The 22,440-nt window shown below is 43.6% G+C and overlaps 2 protein-coding genes across 5 annotated transcripts; both read left to right on the top strand.

Annotated features, from left to right (window-relative positions):
* Nucleotides 1-201: 201 nt before the first annotated feature.
* On the top strand, nt 202-12,760 carry znf384a (zinc finger protein 384 a). Of its 4 annotated transcripts, XM_068710840.1 has the most exons (12): nt 202-349; nt 1,494-1,547; nt 2,424-2,491; nt 3,338-3,629; nt 4,055-4,174; nt 4,962-5,116; nt 5,199-5,275; nt 5,417-5,641; nt 7,059-7,226; nt 8,593-8,671; nt 9,027-9,185; nt 10,005-12,760. In XM_068710840.1, exons 2-12 carry the CDS (start codon nt 1,499-1,501, stop codon nt 10,377-10,379), a joined length of 1,767 nt encoding a protein of 588 aa, XP_068566941.1. In that variant the 5' UTR covers nt 202-349; nt 1,494-1,498; the 3' UTR covers nt 10,380-12,760. The 4 variants fall into 4 exon arrangements, with proteins under 4 accessions (XP_068566941.1, XP_068566942.1, XP_068566944.1 ...); XM_068710841.1 differs by lacking the exon at nt 1,494-1,547; XM_068710843.1 differs by lacking the exons at nt 1,494-1,547; nt 2,424-2,491.
* A 635-nt stretch (nt 12,761-13,395) lies between these two features.
* On the top strand, nt 13,396-21,868 carry kifc1 (kinesin family member C1). Its single transcript, XM_068710839.1, has 17 exons — nt 13,396-13,469; nt 14,789-14,881; nt 15,358-15,457; nt 15,594-15,647; nt 15,882-15,965; nt 16,806-17,004; nt 17,109-17,274; nt 17,461-17,628; nt 17,795-17,908; nt 18,203-18,289; nt 18,373-18,570; nt 18,977-19,141; nt 19,352-19,490; nt 19,677-19,816; nt 19,943-20,016; nt 20,155-20,230; nt 20,634-21,868. Exons 2-17 carry the CDS (start codon nt 14,792-14,794, stop codon nt 20,676-20,678), a joined length of 1,899 nt encoding a protein of 632 aa, XP_068566940.1. The 5' UTR covers nt 13,396-13,469; nt 14,789-14,791; the 3' UTR covers nt 20,679-21,868.
* The last annotated feature ends 572 nt before the right edge of the window (nt 21,869-22,440 follow it).

Raw genomic sequence — 22,440 nt, 5'->3', positions numbered from 1 at the left:
ATACACCTGCCAAATAGATAGTCAATATATTATTTAAATAAATGTTATCAGGCAAAAGAGATCTGACATTTGTTATAGTTTATTACAATTTCCACTTGTGCCGTAAGTACATTTTCAAATGTGACATACAAAAATCAATAAGGCTTTTATTTTTTAAAGACGTGACCGGAAACGCAACTGTTCACCTCTGACTTGACTCTGCTGAGGAGAGCTGGAGGGAAAAAAAGGAAAAAAACCGAAGGAAAAAAAGGCATATCTGAGGGGTTTGAGGGGCGGATTTGGACAAAGTTTCCCAACTGTCCCGACCCGAAGAGGCTCCGGGGGGGTTGACGGGAAGTCGATTTCACCGGTAATTAACACAGGAGTTATTAGTCCGTTGTTAATTAACTGTTATTTTCAGTGTGTCTGAGAGCCCCGTCGTCCCGACCGCCGGAAGTCTGCATGAAGCTGCGTCTCCTACAGAGGCGACGGCGTCGACGTTTTTTTTCCCCCTGTCTTCGTTTTTTTTTTTTTTTTATTCGAGACTTTTTTTTTCTCTTTTTTTATTTTCTCTCAGCGAGATGAGCAGGGAGTGAGGAATGGAGGCGTAGGGAGCGACGGTGTTTGTGTTGACAAAGTGGCAACCAGGTTAAGCATGTGAACAGACGGGCCTCCTTGTAGCTAGAGCGAGCCAGCGAACAAAAGGAGAAAATTAATGGAGGCAAGTTAGCTAGCTCCCCTCGTCTTGTTGCGTTAACCAGCTAGCGCTAGCCATGTTTGGTTTTTTTACCCAGATACCCCGCGGCAGCTGGCTAGGTGCAGTGTAACGTTAACACATACACGCTGAGCGCTTTGCAAGTGGTTTTCTTATTTAAACCAGTTATGACAAATTCGAATTGACAAGAATGTATTTATCACGGCTAACGTCAGCTAGCGGTGCCACAGTTTTTGGGAGCCAGCTAGTGCCTCTCGTCAAACCCCGGCTCCATGAGCACTGAGACATTGACCAGTAACTAAAGAGTCAGCAGCCTGTTGGACATGTACTAGTCTGCCCCATCATTTATGTATCGGATGTGCAACTGTGGAGGCGAGAGGAGGCTCTTCAACAAACAACAAAAAACGTCAAACATGCCTTGAGTTATGCGCTGCAGATCTTTTGCATGCAGTATTTCCCTACCTTAGTTATGTCAGAGTTTGTTTTATTAGTGTGTTATGTTGAAGTTATTTTTAAATGGGCCGACACTCAGCTAAAGGGCTTAGCTCTCTTTCTATTAAATGTCCTGCCGGCTTTACTAACATGCAATTACGTGCTTGCTTTTCTTGGTATGTGGGAATATGGCTATGCATGGCATTCACAATCTCCACATGCATACAGAAAACCAAAAACCTCAAGACTTCTCTCGCCTTCGGTCTGTAACAGTAGCAAAGTGTGTGGAAATAAAGTGCAAATGCATGGCAAAAAAAAAAAAAAAATAGATCAATGAAACTATGAAACTTCCTTCTTTGTGCTACAGAAAACATGTTGCCTATGTGTCAGTGGGAGATGATCGGGAAACAGAAGATTGGAGGTTAGATGATGAAAAGATAGACAGTAGTCTTTTTTTTAAATCAGTGAGTGTTGTCTTCAACAAACCATGTCATGCACTCTTAGAAAGGATGTTCTTTCTGCAACACATACTGTACTAGTCTGGATGAGCGCTCCTCTGTGTTACTCCTCCACGCAATAAATGGTCCGAACATTGTGACACAGCATTGGGTTGCACTCCAGAACTAGACTCGTTAACACTGATGAAGCCACCGCTCTAAGATTGTGTCATCTGTTAATAGCAATGCAAACTGTTGTAAGAGACTAGTGAGGAAGTGCATGGGCTGTGTTACAAAACTTTATCAAAAGCCTCCAAGACTGATTATCATGTGTGTTTTCTCAACTCTTACATCTTCTGTCCTCCTGTAGATATATTTATTTATTTATTTATTTACATCTATCCCCCCGGGATTGAACATCTTTGCCTGATTCCTTTCACATCCTCTTCTCTGTCAATCTGAAATATATAAAAACACAAAACACAAACAGAATAAAACTTGAAGCGTTTCCCTTCAACCAGGCAGTTGTGTAACAGCTATCTTACACATCTTACTGGACCGGGATCCTTCAAAAAAAACAAAAAAACGTTCCTGATTTATTGCACATGACACCCAGCCACAGCTAGAACACAGCAGCTCTGCTGGCTGATGCTAGTACTCCACGCTGACCCTGAAACCTGTGCAGTGTGTCATCCGATGGAGGAGAGGAAACATGGAAAGGAAACAAACTTAAGATGATTGAAATGCAGCCACGCATGGTGTCGTTTCACATGAAAGTAAAAAAGAAAAAGAAAACATAGTGAGGAGGAGGAAGAGGAGGAGGGCAGGTGTTTTCTAAGTGTGTTGCTTTTTAATTCCAGAAATAATGGACGATTCCCATTTCAACTCATCATACTTTTGGTCTCCCGTCCCCACTGTACAAGGACAGGTAGAGACCACCTTATTGTTGGAATTGTCTTGAAATACACATGGTGTAGTGGTATGTGCTGTCAGAACCAGTGTGGGAATCCTTTGACCCGTGACACAACACCAGACTATGATTTGAACAGTGCTCGCTAAGTCGGTGAAGTTGGTTTAATCTCACGTTAAGTTATTTGGATGTGAGTTGTTGACATGGGGAGGGTTCAGTCGATCATGTGATGACTCCCTCTCCTCTCTCGTTTCTTCAACCCCCCCTTTGGTCCTTCTTCCATTGTCTTTCTGCATCTCACTTCGTTCTCTCTTCTCTCCCATGGCCGTCGTCTCCTCCGCTGTCTTCTAACTCGTTATCCTTCACGCTCCCATCCCGCTGCTCACTTCTTTTACTACCGACCTCCTCCATAATTACTTCGCTCCCTTTCTCTTCTTTCACTCTTCGTCCCGTCATCACATCCACTTTTATTGCCTCACCCATCTTCCTCGCCTTCTGCTCCTGTGTTTTCTCTCCATGGACCCTAAACCCATCCTTGACTCCTCTTCTCCTCTTCTCCCCCTCCAACCTCGTGTCTCCCTCTCCTTTACTCTCTTTCCTCCTCTTCCTTTCCCCATGTCCCTTTCTTCTCCCTAAATGTGCCCGGCCTTCATCACACACTTGCATATCACCAAACCACTCCCCCTTTTCTCACCTCTCCTCACCTGTCTCCTTAATCTCATGGCCTCCTTCCTTGTGCTTTTCATCCTTCATCTTCCTTCCTTGTTCCTCTACTCCTGCTCCTCCCAATGTTTTATCCTGCACTCCTTTCCTCTTTATTACTTCGCCCCTTCCTCCTTTCCTTCCTCCCCCCCCCCCCTCTAGATCGAGAACGCCATGTTCCTGAACAAGGCAAAGGAGCAGCTGGGTCAGGAGAAGGCCAACGCGTCCTCCTTCCCTCACGCCTCTGCGTCTTCCACCTCCTCCCCCCACTACCCCACAGCTGTGCTGGTGGACGCAGGGCCCGGGGTGCGGCTGGTCCCCAAACAGGAAGGAGTTGGGGGTACCGCAGCGGGAGGAGGAGGCATGAGTGCGCTCGGGGGACACTTGCACCAGGCGCACACCACCCAGAACATCACCGTAGTGCCTGTTCCCTCTACAGGTATCATGACCGCAGGTGAGTGAGCGGCTGCGTCTTCTTCTCCTCCCTGTCATGGCTCGCCATCCTCACACGTGTCATCTTATTAGATTTGTTCCCTGGTATCACTTTTAAGACCAATGCACGCGAGTCAGGAACACTATAAATATTCAACTGCAGCTGCTTCAAGTCTCGATCCGAACAGTGTTCTTTGCAGTCATAAACGTCTCTTTGTATTCCATGTCAGTATTAGCAGTTTTAAGGTAGAGGTTGTAGGAATATTGATCCGAAGCATTTGTAAGTAGTCTTTGAGCCTTATACAAAGTGTTTTTGTGGCTTTAAATATTGTCACAGTAATGGAGGACAGTGCGCCTACTGTTCGTTACTCTTAGTAGGAGCGGTAGCCTAATGTCAAATGTTTGTTTCGACCAACAGCCAGATCACAGTTTCTCTCTCCCTCTTAGCGGGGTTAGTGATCACCCCTCAAGGCACACTGGTCCCCACCGCCTCCACGCAGTCATTTGTAGCTGGACACCCCACCGCCACCACCATGATAGTATCTGCAGTGTACCCCTCAAATACAGGTAACACAGGGGGCCCAGCTCACCGTCACTTCAGGCATTTCAACCTGTTAGAGCACACCGCAGTCTGCCGAATAAAGGTTCAAGTATTGTCAAAGTTTATGCTCATAATTTCTTTTCAAATGTTTGAGGAGTATCTTTTGGCCGGTGGGCGGGGCTTCGTTACAGCTACACGGCGCACCGAAAGATGTTTGTGAAAACATTCGAGGAGAGAAATAGGCAATGCATTAACAAAATGTTGATTCATATTTGATCAGCGCTGCCTGGTGATTGACAGCTGCGTTAGAGACTCCTCGACTCTGATTGGTGGTTTTCCGTCAGGCGAGCTGAAATATTGCAAAATTAGGAGCCCTTAAACAAGGCCGAGGAAGCTGTTATTTTACAGATGATCTGTGTCATGTACTGCTGTCAGGGTATAGTAACAGTTTGAGCAAATATGACGAATAGTTATTTTTATTAAAGTTACCAAATGCAGCTTTAAGGTCAGACACACAAATCTCATTTCATTGGAATAAGAGATTTTTGTTTTGGACCCACCATTTATTTGTGTATTCCTGTCTTTTTTACTTTGTGACATCCACAAACACACACACACACACACACACACGTACACGTACACGTACACACGTGTGTGTGTATGTCCATACTTTTTTTGTAACTCTTGTATGTGATGTGTCGGTCCGATTCGTTCATGTAATAGAAGCTGTCTTCACACAACACTCACCAACTCTCCCTTCCTTTCCTTTTCCTTACCTTGCTGTCTTTCCTTTCCTTTTTTTCTTCTTTCCAGATAAGAAGCAGAACATTCCTGCGGTTGTCATGCCAACGCCATCAAAGCGTGGCAGGAAGAGCAAACAGATGTTGGCCAGAGTGGCTGGAATGGGGGGGGTTCTTCCTCCAGGAAGTGATGCGTTAATATTGGCCCACCTCGCCGCTGGTGGACAGGTGAGGGTCTCTTGTGTTCTTTGCTTACGGTCTTTTGTTACTGGTTTTTTGTCATCATAACATGTTGTTGTTGTTGTGTCAGCACCACACTGCTGACCCATACGACCTGTCAAACGATGAGGATGACCATACCAACAAAGACGGACCCAAATCCTACAGGTAGTGGAAACTCATTTAGACTAAAGAACAGCATAATTGTTTGTGGCGTCGCAGATTTTTATGGAACATCTGCCCAAACAGGCACGACAGACGTCGTACGTTAAATCCCCGTAATGGTTTCCTTCTCTCTCTTTTGCCAAGGTGCCGGATGTGTGCGGTGACCTTCTTCAGCAAGTCAGACATGCAGATCCACGCCAAGTCCCACACGGAGGCCAAGCCCCACAAGTGTCCCCACTGCTCCAAGTCGTTTGCCAACTCCAGCTACCTGTCCCAGCACATCCGCATCCACAGCGGGGCCAAGCCCTACACCTGCACCTACTGCCAGAAAACATTCAGGCAGCTCAGTCACCTACAGCAGCACACACGGTACTGCACTGGTCTGTGCGTGTGTGTGTGTGTGTGTGTGTGTGTGTGTGTGTGTGTGTGTGTGTGTGTGTGTGTGTGTGTGTGTGTGTGTGTGCGGTGACTGATGAAGGGAGGAGGGGGATGGTGAGTTGGGGTTACATTATTTTAGTATAAGCTCTTTTTGCAGTCTCAGCACCTTTTTAAAGGTGCATCACTTAAATTAAATCTAAGCTCTAAGCTTGTTATTTTAATGTATTTATCAATGACGATTGGTTCCTTTCTGGACGCCCTCTTCATCATTACATTTATTAGTTGCTTGGATCACTTACAAGCTAAGCTCTGTGTGTGGACGCATGCTCCAGGGTTGGTAGAGGAGGTCAACTCAGAGTATCAGCTGCCCCCAAAACATACCTTCATTTAGCAGGTGGTGGGTGTTAACATCCTGTCACAAGCTTGCCCTGGTACTGCATGCATGTTATTATATTATTATATTATATTTCTCTCTGGATCTGCCTCTGCTTTCACACGACTACTTCACGCATCCCCTCCTTCCTTTTGTTGTTGGGCACCATGTGGAGACCTTTCACTGTCTTTGGAGCCACCTGTAATGTTAAAAGATCCCCATTGAAAGAAACAGTGAGAATTGAATTTTGACTAAAATAACATTGAGGAGATAATAGCACTGACTACGTCCTCAGACGACAACGCTGATCGTCGCTGTGCGTGCTTTTTGTATACTAACCTCAAAGCGATGCACGCTCCTGATTGCGTTTGTCATTGTTTTACTACATGTTCATCACAGATAAAGCCGCTAATCCGACCTATAGAATGGTGTGTTTCCTGTAACTGTGTGACGATGTAAGTGATGAAAGCACCCATTCATGCCCTCATGATACATGTTTTAATTTGACGTTTGACTTTGTCCTTCACCGTCTCCACGTCTTACATTCCCTCATTGCCGCGCACCGAGTTTCAGCCATTACTTTTAGGCAGGACGATGCGCTCCACTGGCCAGCCACTCGTCCTGAATTTACATTTCAATTTGGCTGCAGCAGTGCCAGACATTCATAGACACACTCACACTCCACTCAAAGCAGGGCACACCGATGGAGGGAGGGAGGGAGAGAGAGAGCGAAAGAGAGAGAGAGAGAGAGAGAGAGAAGCGTGACTGTGCTTGCTGTATGTTTTTGTTCTGTGTTGTCACAACTCAGACACAGCACAAAGAGCACAAACCTAATGATCTATGATCAATGCTATTGATCGCCGATCCTGTTAACTTTAACGCATGATTTGGTCCTCAGCTCATGGTGAAGTTTGGTCATGCTGTAGCTTAAAAATCTCTCGCTGTTTCTCTCTCTCTCTTTCTGTCTCTCTCTCTTTCTCTCTCTCTCTCTCCCTCCACCTCCTCACCCCTCCAATCCCGGTTTCCCCGTGTCAGAAACCACACGGAGGCCAAGCCCCACAAGTGTCCCCACTGCTCCAAGTCGTTTGCCAACTCCAGCTACCTGTCCCAGCACATCCGCATCCACACCGGGGCCAAGCCCTACGCCTGCTCCTACTGCCAGAAAACATTCAGGCAGCTCAGTCACCTACAGCAGCACACACGGTACTGGGCCGGGCCGGGCTGGGTGGGTTCGAATGGCCGGTTGTGTTTTTATGTGTGCATGTACCGTACGGGAGCAGGTGTGTAGAGAGTTGTGGCATTGTGGTCGTTTGCATCTTTTTGCGCTTTAGTTTTTTGTGTTTGTAACATGCTGTGTTGTCAGCTTTTTTTTGATAAATCATATCAGAGTTGCCAAATAAAAGACATTAACAGTGGCCCTGACAATTGATTGGGCTTCACATTGAAAATAGGTTACCTATCAGCCACAGCCAAGACGTGGCTTATGGTGATTTCCTGCCTCCGGTGGGAGAGTAGTACCTACAGTAGATGGCGGTCCAGCACCAGGAGCACCAGCAGGGGAGCAAAGCAACGCATTGCTGTAGACGGGGCAGCAGCAAATGTATTTTAGACACCGAAAAAAAATCAGTTCAAGTGTACACTATATTTAGAATGTTTTAGGCTGTTTACCTTGATGTCAGACAGCCCTTTCTGACGGGGAACTGAAGCCGTTATCTACGCTCTCTCTTTAGAGCCACGAGGCTCCTTTGACAAACACATTTCTCCTAGAAGAACAGGCGTGTTACTGGTCTACCCGGCCTCCATTGGTTAGTTAGTTTGTGTTATTGTGTGGCTTTGGTTAGTTCAGATTCACCAGAGTCAAACAATGACACTAACAAAAAACTAACTGACCGAGGCAGCCCCTGTGTTCTGCGAGGTAAATGACTGTTTTTGTCAATGGAGTCCGGTGACTTTAAAGAGAGAGCCTAGATAGCTGATTCAGTTATCCGTCAGAAAGGGCTGTCTGATGGTGCGGTAAAGCGGTGAAAGCATTCTAAATATAGCGTACACTTGAACGTAATGCAGTACGTTGCTTTGCTCCCCTGCTGCTGCTCCTGTTTCTCCAAACTGGGGGCGTGCTGCTGCTGTTACTGAAGCTAATACACTGACTGTGGATAAGTACCTCAGTCTAAAGCCTTCGAAGGGCTACAAATAACCACAGAAGTTTTCACGACTCAGCATAATATTTAATAACGCCACGTACCAAAAGACATTGCCTTTTTGAGGAAGTTAAAGAAGGGAAAAACAAGGAGTTGAGCCACTAAGCTGTGAGCTTGACGTCATTAAAAACACCATTAGTATGTTTACTTTTATCTGTGAATGACGGTAAGTGATAGATGGCTAAGTAGGACTGAGTACACTGCATTTAAAAGGCATAATGCTGTTGTGTACAATGTGTTGCCTTGAAGAAGAGAAAACACTAAATACTTGCGCTTTACTCCCTTTTTCTTTTTCTCTCTGCAAGTGCAGCAATAAAGTATGATTTATGTAGTTTGATTCACTGATGGAGTGCCTTGCTGTGCTGTTTCAGGATTCACACCGGCGACCGGCCGTACAAGTGTAACCATCCTGGCTGTGAAAAAGCTTTCACTCAGTTGTCCAACCTCCAGGTAAATGAATTCACAGGTTTGATCCTTGCTTCTGACCTGATGACATTTTCCAGAATAAGACTTTGATTTGCCGACCTGTTCTTTCTCTGTGCTGGTGGAGACGAGAATGTAAACTTTGTATGGAGATCCCATGAAAGCTAAGAGGAAAAAAACATGTTTTCAGTGTAATCAAGATCAAGTGAAATGTTCTTGTTAGTCCATCAATTGTTTGTATTTTTCACTGTTTGAAGAATAAAAGACAGTGGCCCTTTAAGACATTTTTGTGGTACTCTCAACATCCGATTTGGAAGTGCTGTGCATGTGGAAAACGTCCCCTCTTGGTTGTGCTGACGTCTGTTCGCTCCGCTCCCCACAGTCTCACCGTCGGCAGCACAACAAAGACAAGCCGTTCAAGTGCCACAACTGTAACCGTGGTTACACGGATGCTGCCAGCCTGGAGGTGCACCTGTCCACGCACACCGTCAAACACGCCAAGCTGTTCTCCTGTGGCCTCTGTAACCGATCCTACACCTCGGTAAGCTCTCAGCAGACAGGATGACCGGAGCCGCCTTTCCAAAGAAGGTCCTGGTCATTTCAGTCCAGGGACTACTTTGAAAGGAACTTGGTTCCTTCAGCCCATTGTTTCCTGAGTTTTTCATAGCGGTCTAAAGACCTGGAGATGGACCAGGGCTTCCGGTGTTCGCAGGGTAAACACACTCTGCAGCCTGAGGTTCAGTGTGCCTGTTGTTTTATCTTACTTTGTTTTATTGTCTCTCTCTCCTCTCAGCTCGCTCGCTCCATCTTTTCTCTCTTTTTCACTCTTTTTTAAAATGAGTCAGGAAGCCGACAGCCAAGCCTAACTTTACTTTTACTGTTATCAAACAAAAAGAAACGCTCTCCCCTTGTCCGAAAATGGTCCTAAATCCATTCTGGAATACTTCACAACACAAGGTGTTGTGAATGAAGCGGCACACTAGTTCAGCCAATCAGCGACGGTCATCCCTGTGAACCCCACTCCAAAAGTTCCTGTCATTTCAGAAAGCGTATTTTAGTCTTTTCAAGCCGGTTCCGACCAACAGATCAGAGTTCTCTGTGAAGAAAAGTAAAGTTTAATTCACCCTACTCTTTTGACCGTACTAGACCAGGGCCTTTTTGTTGGGCAAAATGTCCCTGAACTTAATCAAGCCCCTGGTCCCTGAGGTCGAAACGCTGTGAGTTCCTCTAAAGGTTCCTGGGGGAAGTTCCTGCGCTCCAAAAGAGGCTATAAAGGATACAAAAGGAGGAATTTGACAGGAGAATGTTTGTAGTTCTGCTTGTAGTTCTGCCATCATGTTTTCTCTCTCTCTCGCCCTAGGAGACGTATCTAATGAAACACATGAGGAAGCACAACCCCGACCCGCTAACAGTGGCAGCAACAGTAGCTGCTCAGCAGGCCCAGGGCCTCACGCCGGGCAGGGGCCGAGGCCGTGGCCGAGGGAGAGGCCGAGCGGGCCAGCTCCAGAACCAGACCAACCCTAACAACACCCAGAACCCTGGACCGCCAGGCAGCTACCAGCCAACCCAGCAAGCTGTGGTCCAGTGCCCGTTCGACCTGCACCAGTACAAGACAGTGTCAGCCAACGAGATCCAGTACAAACCAGTGTCTGTGGCGGACCTGCCAGTGGTCCACAAAGACCTCTGCCTCACCGTCTCCACCTCAGCCATACAGGTGGAGCACATGAACTCGTAGGCTGCGAGTTTGAGACATTTCTTATTGTATCTGCAGTGTAAAAAGGTTCATATAAACAAGTCAGTTAACTGTATTCACTATTATAGTCTTCTTAAGAAAGGAAAAATGGCTCATAGGGTGGAACATTTTACCAATGTAACGTTCGGAGATACAAGTAAATTGAATTCACCCAGTGCCATTTTTTCCCTTCACTTTAAGAAGCTTTAATGCGGAGTGCAGCATTGAGTTCCTGTTCAGAACACAGATATTTTACAATGTGCTTCTCGATTCCTGAGCCCACTTGTGCCAAGTACCTCTCAGTGGAAGTGCTGGTCTAGGACACTGATACAAGTCTGGAGCCACATTCCTCCAGTTTTAGACTCAACCAGAACCCTGATCTGAGATCACTTTTGGCTTTTATAACATCGTGAATGAGATGCTGATTAAATTCAGACCTGAATTTCATAAAAGCATGTATAGTCTAATTTGTCTATGAGTCAATGGGCCAATATTCAGCTTAATAGCTTTGTAAAACACACTTAATACCTTGATCCAAAACCAGCAGTCCTCGTCTGAGTATCTTGATAAAAGAGGCTCACTGGTGTCCCGTCTCTTTTTTTATTGCATTGCTTGCAATAGGCACCATCGGAGGATGAAGATGTAAAATATCTGTAAAACACAAAAAGAAATCACACTACTCTCTGCACATTTATAGTCCAGAGAATGGTGTTATCTTTCAACGCATTCAGATCACATTAATCTGAACATTCTCCATTATTTAGTTCAAGCCAAAACAAAGGGAGAGAAAGAAGACAAGGAATCAAAGATGAATGTCCGTGGGGACGGACTAAGTAAATACGTTTAGACTCCGACAACAGAGGTTGCATCTGAAAGGCTGACTTGGAGCCTGAGAAAAGATGGCAAAGAGAAGAGGGCCAGGACAAGGAACATGGTGCGGTGTATTACTGGATGGGGCTAAATCCTGGGGCTGAGTCTCAAAAGCGTTCCCCTCTGACAGCGAGGAGTTGAGGAACCACTTCTGTGTCGGAGCCCGGAGTGTTGATCGAAAGAGACGGACCGGTTGGAGAATGCACAAAACACGAGGACTCTGCAGCAGAGCGAGGTGGAACCATGAGGGTTGGTGGGAGGAGTCATAAAGAAAGCACTTGATGACGCTTGTACTTCATGTCTATGTTTGCCATTGTTGTACTTTTTTTTTCTTTTCTTTTTTTTATATATATCATATGTATGTATTTTTCTACCAACAGAGGAACGTGTGAACACACCCGGAGAGAAAGCAAAGTGATGCATGAATGTGAAGGGAACAGAGAGAGAAGTGCTCACAAAGCGTTTTTTGTGTTACTATTCAAAGAATGACGGTGAACTATTCTCCAATAGTAGTGAAGACAGCCCGACTCATCATAGTCCGTTGTTGGGGAAGTAATGATTGAGAGATAAAAAAAAAATGGCTGACAGGTACTGTTATCAACCTTTTTTTCTTCTTTTTTTTTTAAGAACTTTTCATACATATTACTACTTTCAATATAATCATTGCAAATGTTATCCACATTATTATCAATCTGAGGCATTATTGTATTGCAGTATGCTGTACATAAATAGATAGTGAAGACTTTTTCATCTCTAAAAGGGAAGTATGTCCTGTGTAAAGCATATATGGGAACTAAAGGAACTCAAATGAACAAGCGGCACATCAATGGCTGCGTCCCAGGTCACCTTTAGTGCTGACGGAGCAGATCCTCCAAAGGCTGCAAAAGAATGATACATTTAAACTCCGGGAAAATATTTGCTCTCTCTCTCTCTGTAATGAACGACTGTGCAACGTTTTCCTGCAGTTTGAACCTCGCTCGCCCATTGCACATGGTGATATTCATTCTGATTATGATGTAACCAGAAAAGGATTCCACCAAGTTCACTGTGTACAAATCATTAACTTTGATCAGGCCTGTGTGACAAGATTGTTGCGGCATTGTAACCCGAAAACCCCCATCAGCATTCCTCTATTAACACTTACACAAATGATATATATTAGTATATCTTCATGATCACATAACATGAAACAAGTGTCGGTGACCTGGGACACTGCTGCCATGTGTGTGTGCACAAGCTGTCTCCACCCAATCAGAATGTTCAAGCAGCCTGTAACAGCTGCTGCTTGTCCTCATGTATGCTCCTCCTCGTGTTTTAATGTGTCTCTTTTTTATGAAAAATAACAAGATTCTCACTATTCCTGTTAATGTTATTACTGATGCTCCTGATAATAGTGCAGTTATTAACGGCCCTCTTATATGCCACACTCTTGCATACTGTATGCACAGTTTCACCTCTTGCTCATCTGAACAGACTGTTTCTTCCCTTAAGGAGAATAAAGTTCAAAAAATGTTTATGATGAAAAAAAAAAGAAACTTATTTGTCTGATTCATTTGATTACAATCCAGACTGTGTGGAACTGGTGAGAATGTACGTTTGAATAATGTTTCGTTGTTTGTTCCGTGGAAAGCAGTTTACAATGTGATCTATGTGCTCCATGGTAATAGCTCCCACAATTACAGTTGGTGTCTGGACAAGTGAAATTGTGCTGTAAAAGAGAAAGAAATATATATTGATATATATTGTTGATCGCCTACCAAACATAGTGAACACATAGTGGTTCGTCGGGAAGAAGTGGTGCAGTACATGGTTCTCAGTTTTATGGAAAACATTGTTTTGTGGTAAGAAACATTTTAGCAGGTTTGGGAGATTGCTAATCAATACTGTACTCTAAATCATCATCATAAGAATATTATTCAATAGTAAATCAAATTTCATCAGTGACGTAGCTACATTGTAGTATAAAATGTGATCCGTTAGATCAGTTAGTCGCTAGACTAGTCTGCACTAGGCTTTACTGTGCGATCAGTGTATATCCCGCCCAAGCGGGACACTCCTTACGTCCTACCGAGCATACATAAAAATAGAGGCGGGGTTTACGCTGGCTCCACCAATCACGGCAGGTTTTCCGAAGCACCCACCAAAACAGTTCAATTTGAAATTCAAACGGGCGGAAACAGCATATTGGAGACAACCTTTTGTGAAAACTCAGCGTTAGTTCAGGTAAATGTTTTAATAACGCAAAGCTTATTGTTTCTTTCGTTTCATTTTTAAGGCTGCCCAGAGACGATAGTTGCTGTGGTTTAACGTAGCTATTTACCTTTTATGCTCAAGGTAACTGGTAGCAGCTAACGTTTAAAGTTATTCAAATTAGCTAGCAAATTAACGTGAGTGAAAACATGAAGGTCGGTTTTATATGGCTAACGGAAATCTGGTCGAAGCTAATTCAATCCTCCTGATGTTTTAGTTTAATTTTAAATAGTTTTGTGTTCCGGGTCCAAAATGACTGCCCCATTATAGATGATTAAAAATAATACATATACCACCTTATGTTGTAACAGATGTTTTTATCAATTTCTTGTGAAATTCAAGTTTTTAACTTATTTTTGCTATGTATGGGCTGTAACGTTCGGCCTCGTTGACCAGAGCGCAAACAACTAAGCTAGCTAGTTTTTGAGTAAATTAAAAAAGCATAACGTTAATGTAAGGATTATTTTGTCTATAGCGTTAACACATACTAAGAGGAAACAAATATTTTGTTTCTCTCACAAAAGCTTTATCGAGCTAGAGCTGCGAGAAGAGTTCCAACTAGTTAACGCTATATATTATTAAAACGATGTTTGTGAGAATGTCAGCAGGTGTGGTTTCATAGGACAAAGATTCTACTTGATTAATGTGTTCCTGTAGGGGTTGCTATGGAAGCCAAGAAGGTGCGTGCGTGTGTCTGTGCGCAAATTCGCCCCTCAAACAGGGTGTAACTGATGAAATGCATTATGGTCCCATTCTCTTTAGTGTGTCACAGACGTTACAGTGAGCCAGCATGGACAATACCAGCGTCCTGGCCAACCGAAATGGAACATTGCCATGATTAATGTTACTATTTACACCTGTGTTTACCCTGCAATGACATGTCAAAATGGCTGCTGTAAAAAGGATATATAACAGCTAGCGATAGATGTCCTCAGGACATGCAGATTTGCCCATGCACGTCAACTTAGAGTCGAAGTTAGAACAGCTTTTTGTTCATTGGGGAATCGTGTAAAATCCTCAGCCTACCCACTGCAGCACTGCTCTGTGAAAGTTCAAAAGCTTTGCGATTTAGCATCATGACGTTCAGATAGCAGATAAGATATCGCCAATCTAATTTGTAGATGTGGTTAATCTGCTAGGAGTTTGTGAAAGTAGCATACAGGGCCTGTACATTAAGTCTAGAGGTGGTACCTGTGCCTAGTACCCACTTTTTTTTATCTATTAGAAACATACCTATATCTTTTCCTGTGGTGGTCTGTTTGGATCACAATTGACCTCTTCACCCTCAACAGAACATGTCCCGCTTGCCAGTGAGTTCAAGCAAGAGGGTCCTTTTGACGAGCAGCAGCAGCTCAGAGAATGGACAAGACTTTGCGCCTGCTCAGGTTTGTACTAAAACCCTCTACATCTTTTGTGTCTGTCAGTTTTATTCTGCTGATGCACCTCAAGCTGCTCTGCATGGTTCCAGCACTCAGATGTTGGCCTATCACAAGATCTTAACATTAAAACGGAGTTCCTCTCTCTGCCATGAAGCCGATTACATTACATTACATTACAGTCATTTAGCAGACGCTTTTATCCAAAGCGACTTACAATAAGTGCATCAACATTGGTAATCAAAAGAACTACTAGTCACCAGAAGTCATAAGTACATTTCCGATTGTGAGGTTGTACAATGTTCTGTGATGTGGAAGTTCTTGTTTGTGGTGGTGCAAATTCAAACTCCACAGTACTCCACACTGCGTCCAGATAATGATCATGCATGATGATAGGTGTGCTAGAATAATTTGATTATTGTTATAGCCCAAGAGGTTGAATCACTGCTGTTGCCTGATGCTGGCGGTGCTTTTTGTGTTTGCAGAAGAGGATTCGTAAGGACCCAGAGCCCGTCAAACCACATGCAGCAGCGACCATCATCGGTGGCAGGCGGCCTCCTGCTGCAGCAACCAGGGCACCTATTTGTAAGTTAGCTGACGTTTAGAATCTTTGTTTTTCACCAAGGTCCGAAGACTGTATGAGATCATTTGAGGTTATTATCTTGTTTTTATTATTTTGACAAAACATAAACCTGTCTGTCCCACTTTGTCCCCCACACAGCGAGGCCAGTCAGAGGTGTGGGCGCTGCCACCGTGGCTGTTGGTCCTTCCAGAGGTAAGATGAGCAAAGTGAATAAGCTGGGCTGGGTTCTGTTTATGTTCACAAATCCTCACTGGAGCAAAGACAGTTTTAGTTTAATCTGGGTGTAATGTATTTATATAGGAAGTATTTCATGAGTATACTTTACAAACTGGTAGCAAGAACATGTAGAAGGGCTTATGGTACTATTAAGAAGGTAACTGGTGAATGATTTTGACCTTGTTCTTTACTGTGTTTTTGTTCCGTCAGGTGTCCTGAAACAATCTATAGCTTCAACTGCAGCAAAGGGAGGCAACGTGAAACAAACCGTTGCACCCACAGGCGCAAAAGCAGGTGAATAAATCCTTTCCACTCAAGTGAATCAGTTAATAAGCTACGTCCTCCCTGGCAAATGAAAACAATGGTTTGGAGTTTAAGGCTGGGATTAGTTCTGATACAGTTTAGCAAAAATCCAGATTTGAATTAAGCAGAGCTCTGTTGCACATTTAAAAAACGAATCGCTGTTTAGTAACTGCAAGTTTAAACCAAATTGAAATAGTTACATCAATAGAATACTTGCTTACCCAAATTAAAATTAATGAGTTTGCGTGCTGTCTGGACCTAGTGAGTAGATTAAAAAAAGTTACTAATAGGCCATAAAACATTACATTGTTTGCCAGCTAGTTAGCATTAATGTCACCCATGATGAGGACTCCCCAGAGAAGCTTTGAGAAAAACTTGTTGGCTGAATTAATGAAGCAATTAACAGTATGTGAAATGTTAAAAGCTGTAGATGAGGGATTACATGTTTTTACCAACCTGCTTGAGGTGAAAGAGGATCAAGTTGAATCGTCGTAGTTTTTTTGCAGAATCTCTTGAATGACATGTTCTCTGAGTGCACGATCATATTTAGAATATGCCTTTTTCACAGCAGACAGTTTGACTTGTCATAGAAGGAAAAGCAGATGTGTTACTTATAACCGTGGCTCTGTAAACTTTCACAATGAGCAGAATACCAGGACAGAAGCAATGGATTTCAGCCACCATTCATTTTATCATTTACACCTGTGCTTTTTACCTACTGTGACACGTGACGATGTGTGATGTGAAAGAGGCGTATGTAGAAACGTCTGGGCAGGACTCTGAGGTCTGACTGGACCCGTCACACCTGTTGCTTATGCCTGTTGTGCACAGGTGTGGTCGGGGGCACCAAGCGTCAAGCATGGGACTTGAAGGGCAAGGTCAGCGACATGGAGGGTAAGATCCGAAACTACCAGGGCAAGGTGAAAGCTACCAACCAGGAGAATGAGACGCTGAGAGAAACGATGGTCCAGAGCCAGTCAAGAGTGGCTGAAATGGAGAAAAATATTGCCAAGCAGAGGAGCCAGATCAGGTACCGAGAAACAGTCCATTTGTAAAAAAAAAAAAAAAATTGGAATGACTGTCATCATAATGTAGTTCATCTGACGCCATTAAATGTCTCCTCTGTGGTTTCAGTGAGTATGAGGCGGAGCTGCAGGCATTGTCAGGAGTGCGGGATGAGTTGGAGATGGTGTCTAGTGATAAGAGCACTCTTGAAAAGGAGCTCTCCAACTTAGAGAGCAAATACAGGGTCATGGAGACTCTGCGGGACAGCCAGGAGACAGAGCTGCAAACGCTCAAGGTACAAAGTCTGCTGCTGGAATAACTGGCAATACTGGCTGCGTGGTATCAATACGTAAATATGCCACATTGTGTGCTGCCACAGGACTATTGTTATCATTTAACAAACCGTAGAGGAGCCGTTACTTTCCAGAAATCCAATCAAGAAGTTTGAATATTATTGTAATGTATTATCTTTCCTCTCCAGATGAAGCTGTCTGTGCAGGAGTCGACTCTGGCCCGCCTGCAGGTGACCCTCAGAGACACGGAGGAAGAGGTCCGCTCTCTCAAGGACACTGCGGTCCAGCAGAAGGACGAGCTTCATGCCGGGGAGATGGAGCGCAGGCGGCTCCACAATACCATCCAGGAGCTCAAGGCAAGTTAGACCATAGCGTAACGGCTCAACACCGCCCAGTGAGAAAGCGCTGGTGGTTTTCATTTCTTTATCATTATTTTTGTTGTGTTGTTAGCACTTGTCAACCAGACAATAGTTAATCTCTCTGCCTAACGAGACTAATTTGTCCATCACCCTTTTCTTGCAGGGCAACATCAGGGTCTTTTGCAGGGTGCGCCCTCTGGTGGAGGGAGGCCTGAGCAAGCACATTCAGCTAGCAGCCAGCGACAACAAGACGATAACGCTGGCCAAAACAGAGGAGGTGAGAATCCTGTCAGCATACCACAGCAGATGTATGAGTAGATGGATCGATCAAGGCATGTTGGTACTCTGTGGCCACAGTAGCGGGTAGCATCCAGAGTTTCTGTGATGCATTTCCTGTCTAACCAGCCAGTTACATTGTAGATAAGAAATAATTGTAATGAATTGGACGTCACAGTTAACATGACAAACGTGTTCTCGGTGCTTCATCAAACTCGCCTTAAAGTAGAAGAGGCAGAAATGTTGACATTTTGCTTTGAGAACAAAACTTAATTCTGCCTTTTGTGCTTTTTAGTCTCACACAGGCAAAACTGCTGACACCCACAAGAATTACAACTTCAATTTTGACCGAGTGTTTGGCCCCCAGTCTTCACAACAGGAGGTAAACAACATACATCAAAGAGTCTTTAAGTTGTCGTGTCCCAGAGCAGGAAATTCATGGTGATTTTGTCAATTTGTTCCCAGATCTTTGAAGAGATCTCGCTGCTGGTGCAGTCCGCATTGGACGGCTACAACGTCTGCTGCTTTGCCTACGGCCAGACGGGGAGCGGAAAGACGTACACCATGGAGGGAGACGAGTGTGACGTGTCCAGAGGTGTCATTCCCAGAGCCGTGAAGCAAATCTTCAGAGCAGCAGAGAAGCTGGAGGCACAGGGCTGGGAGGTCAGTGTGTAGTGTCACGCATGAGAACACATACAGGGAAGACGGTCGTAGTATTCAAAATGAGCTCTTTGTCTATTTCATCTTATTATAGAAATTATTTGTACTCACTTAAAGCATTTTAAACCTGCATAACTTATTGTTTCTGGCCACTTAAGGAGAAACATGTTGTGAACACACTTTGACAGATCATCATCTTTTTAGTCTCTACTTCTCATACAACCAATGTCTGTCTTCTATTGGCACTCGGTGTGTGTGTGTGTGTGTGTGTGTGTGTGTGTGTGTGTGTGTGTGTGTGTGTGTGTGTGTGTGTGTGTGTGTGTGTGTGTGTGTGTGGAGGAGATGCAGTACGATGAGGGAAGCGGAACATTATCATCAAATGTCGGAACCATTTCTGTTTTTGTCTCAGTTCACCTTCACGGCGAGCTTTGTTGAAATTTACAACGAGAGCCTGCGAGACCTCCTTTACTCTGGCAAGGCCAGCAAGAGGCCCGAGCACGAGATCCGGAAGTCCACCAGCAACGAGGTGACGATCACCAACCTCACGTACGAAAGGGTCTGCAACGAGGATCAGGTACGCTGGGCACATGTAGCTCAGACGATGAAGTCACTTGACTGTTCTGCAACATAATTGGCATGTTACAAAAAATATGAAAGATTGCAGTCATGCAGAGTTAGATTAATAAACAAGTATGATTGAGATATCAGTTAACTATGCATCCATGTTATTTCTACATGTGCTACTTTACAGTAAATACTCTGTTTGATCCCCTCCACCTGCCAGGTTCTCGGCCTGATCATGCTGGCCAATCAGAATCGCTCCACGGCCCAGACAGCCCAGAACGACCGCTCCTCTCGCTCCCATTCAGTGTTCCAGCTGGATATCGAGGGAGTGAACGTTGGCAGGGATGTCAAATGCAAGTGTGAGTATAATCCCTCGGATTACAGCAGCATCAGAAATGTGGTTTTACTTGTGTGTTTTGAGTAGAACTCTGTGGTTTGGGTAGATCTCTTGCCTGGCTGTCTTTTTGCAAACGTGACATATGGGCTCATTTTATAATCTGAGTTCTGCGTTTATATTTCCGTTAAACCTGCTTGTGTGTGTTTAGCCACTCTGTGTCTGGTGGACTTGGCCGGCAGCGAGCGAATGCTGAAGAGTCAGTCTCAGGGAGAGCGCTTTAAGGAGATGACCGCCATCAACGGCTCCCTGTCCAACCTTGGCATAGTCATCACCGCGCTGGCCAACAAGGTCAGTCAGCGCAGTGCACACACTTCTGGTTTATTTACACCCAACAAAACAACACCTCTAAATGATGCTCACTTTTCCTTATTCATTTGGTTTGTGGCATGACTTGAATTTGTGTCTGTGTTCCAGGAGAGCTATGTTCCGTACAGGAACTCCAAGCTGACCTACCTGCTGCAGGGGTGCTTGGGAGGAAACAGTAAAACGTGAGTTCAGACATCGGTGGTCTAGGCCAACAGATGCTGTGTCAATCATTTGTCAACAGTAATGGGTTTCATCTGAGCGGGAAAGAATGCATTCTGAGTTCTTCTGTTCTAATGACTTTATTTCTGCTCTCCTCCCAGCCTGATGTTTGTGAACATCGCCCCCGAGCCAGACAGCTTCGGAGAAACCCTGAACTCCTTGAGGTTTGCAAGCAAGGTGAGCAGCATCTGTGGTTAAAGTCCTGTCTTGATGACACAGCTGGTGAAACGTGACATGAGTACATTAATCACATGATGTGAAACTGTAGATTAAAGGGAACGTTGTTGTAAAGTTACATTTAATCCACTAGCTGAGAGTACAGGAGTAAAGTAGTTCCTAACTTGAAAATGCACCATCTAGCTTATGTTAAACATGTTATTGTTTTTATTTATTTTTATTCTTAATCAACAAATAATCAACAAGTTTACTTGACCCACAGCTTCATTTTCCACCATTTCTTTAGTTATAATGTGTTGCCTAGTTGTAACAAAATGACTCCTGGAATGCTTTTAACACACTTACTGTAACAGTTGTATATTTCCTCATAGTTGACACGAGATGTTGTTTCCTCTCTTCACAGGTGAACGACTGTGTGATTGGGACAGCAAGTGCCAACAAGAAGTAGAGCGAAGTGCTTGAAAAAGAACTCAACGCGGTTTTTACTGTTTTTACCGTTTATCTATGGTCACAACATGAAATGTTCAGTGTAAATGTTTCACGTCTTTTCACTTGTACATTGTGCTGTTTGGCGCATTATAGTGCTCAATCAGTAAGACGGGGCTCAAGGGTTGCCAGGTTTCCATTGTTCAATCAATTCTTCGCACCTGTGAACGTATACAAAATAGAGACAGCAAACAGCAAACCGTGCACCTGTAGGTAAAAACATCCCTGCAGTCGCAACCGGAACCAGACGACGCATGATGTTTGTTTGTTGTTAACGACATCTTGTTTTTGGGATGTTTGCTGTCAGCTTAGCAGACGGTTCTGAAATCTATCGTTAACGGTCGGTGCAGCCGTCTCATAGAGACGGCATCACAACAGGTCTGTTAAGTGATGATGATGAACAAGCAACCAATGACTTGCTAGAATCATTTCATTCAACAGCTGCACCGCTGCTATTTTATACACCAGGATTAAGTGGTAACACTGAAGATTCAAATTCTGTAAAGTATCAGATAAAACACAAACTATAAATAATTTAGTTTGGTTACTATAATAAAGCTTTTATTCTTTTACGCCACTTTTTAATTAAGCTGACGTAAAACTGCATAGTATGTAAATTACTCAAAATATTAGGTTTGGCAAACAAATTTTCTTGAGTTGAGCCCCGTAAGAACCAAAACCTAAAATCTTTTTGTGTATTCTCAGGACTTTCAGTAGTGATCACTAATACTGGCTTTTAAACATTTGATCGAGTGGATGTGTACATATGCATGTTTCTAGTTAGATTTTGTTTTTAATACATATACAAGAGTTCTTGATTTATGAGGAAATTCTCTAGTTGAGACATTTAATCTCCATTGAACATGTCCTATATTCATAAGAGGAACCATATTCCTTTTTTTTTCAAATTTAAATGTTTTTTTTCTGTAAACCTTGCACAAAAGTTGCAAATAAATGTTGTGTGGTTAATCGAATACTGTCACTTTTGTTTTTCTTGTTTTTTGCTGATAAACGGTCATTGTTTGTTTTCTATCTACTTTCTGGCCCAACATGATGTAATAATAAAGACATTAGATGGGCTACTTCTATTCTCTGCTGCTTTGTTTATTGTGTGTGCTTTCATAAACATAAAAGCATGTTTTATAGCCAATACATTGGAATTCCATTGTTCTACTTTCCAGGCAAGTGACTTCAGAGTCATTCTACTACAGTATGATAATTATGATAGTTATGATTTAACATCAACCCTGGAGGACAAACTATGAACAAGTCTAACGTGGTTGGTCGTATACAGTACATTTATCAGGCTTTACAGTGGGACAGGATTGATGTTCATTACTTAATAACCAGCATGAGTCTCAGGTTGTTTACATTTGACACGATGCAATTTCATATAATCATCCCTTATTCTAGTTACATTTTTCTTGACAGTAATTCATATATTTGTAGTATTTAAATATTCCATAAAAGATGAAATAAATAAATGCTTATTATCCAACATATGCAGCCTATACATAAAGCGTATGTGTCAATATTCTTCTGAGAGCTAATTTGGGATAAAGATAATAGAATAAGACAAATGAATGTCTTACTGTTTTAAATCAAACATCACTTTTCTTCTATGTCTCTTATTACGTATATCAACGCTGTATTTCGACGTGTTTCCTCCATTGTTTACTTTGTGTGTTTTTTTTGTCGGCCAAAGTCTGGCTCGTCTGTCTGGA

This window comes from Cebidichthys violaceus, unplaced genomic scaffold (genome assembly GCF_023349555.1).
Source record: "Cebidichthys violaceus isolate CVI_PGR_0920_01 unplaced genomic scaffold, fCebVio1.0.p SCAF_16, whole genome shotgun sequence".
Lineage (NCBI taxonomy): Eukaryota > Metazoa > Chordata > Actinopteri > Perciformes > Stichaeidae > Cebidichthys > Cebidichthys violaceus.
The sequence above is the reverse complement of the archived record's forward strand: the minus strand, read 5'-3'. Positions and strand labels throughout refer to the sequence as shown.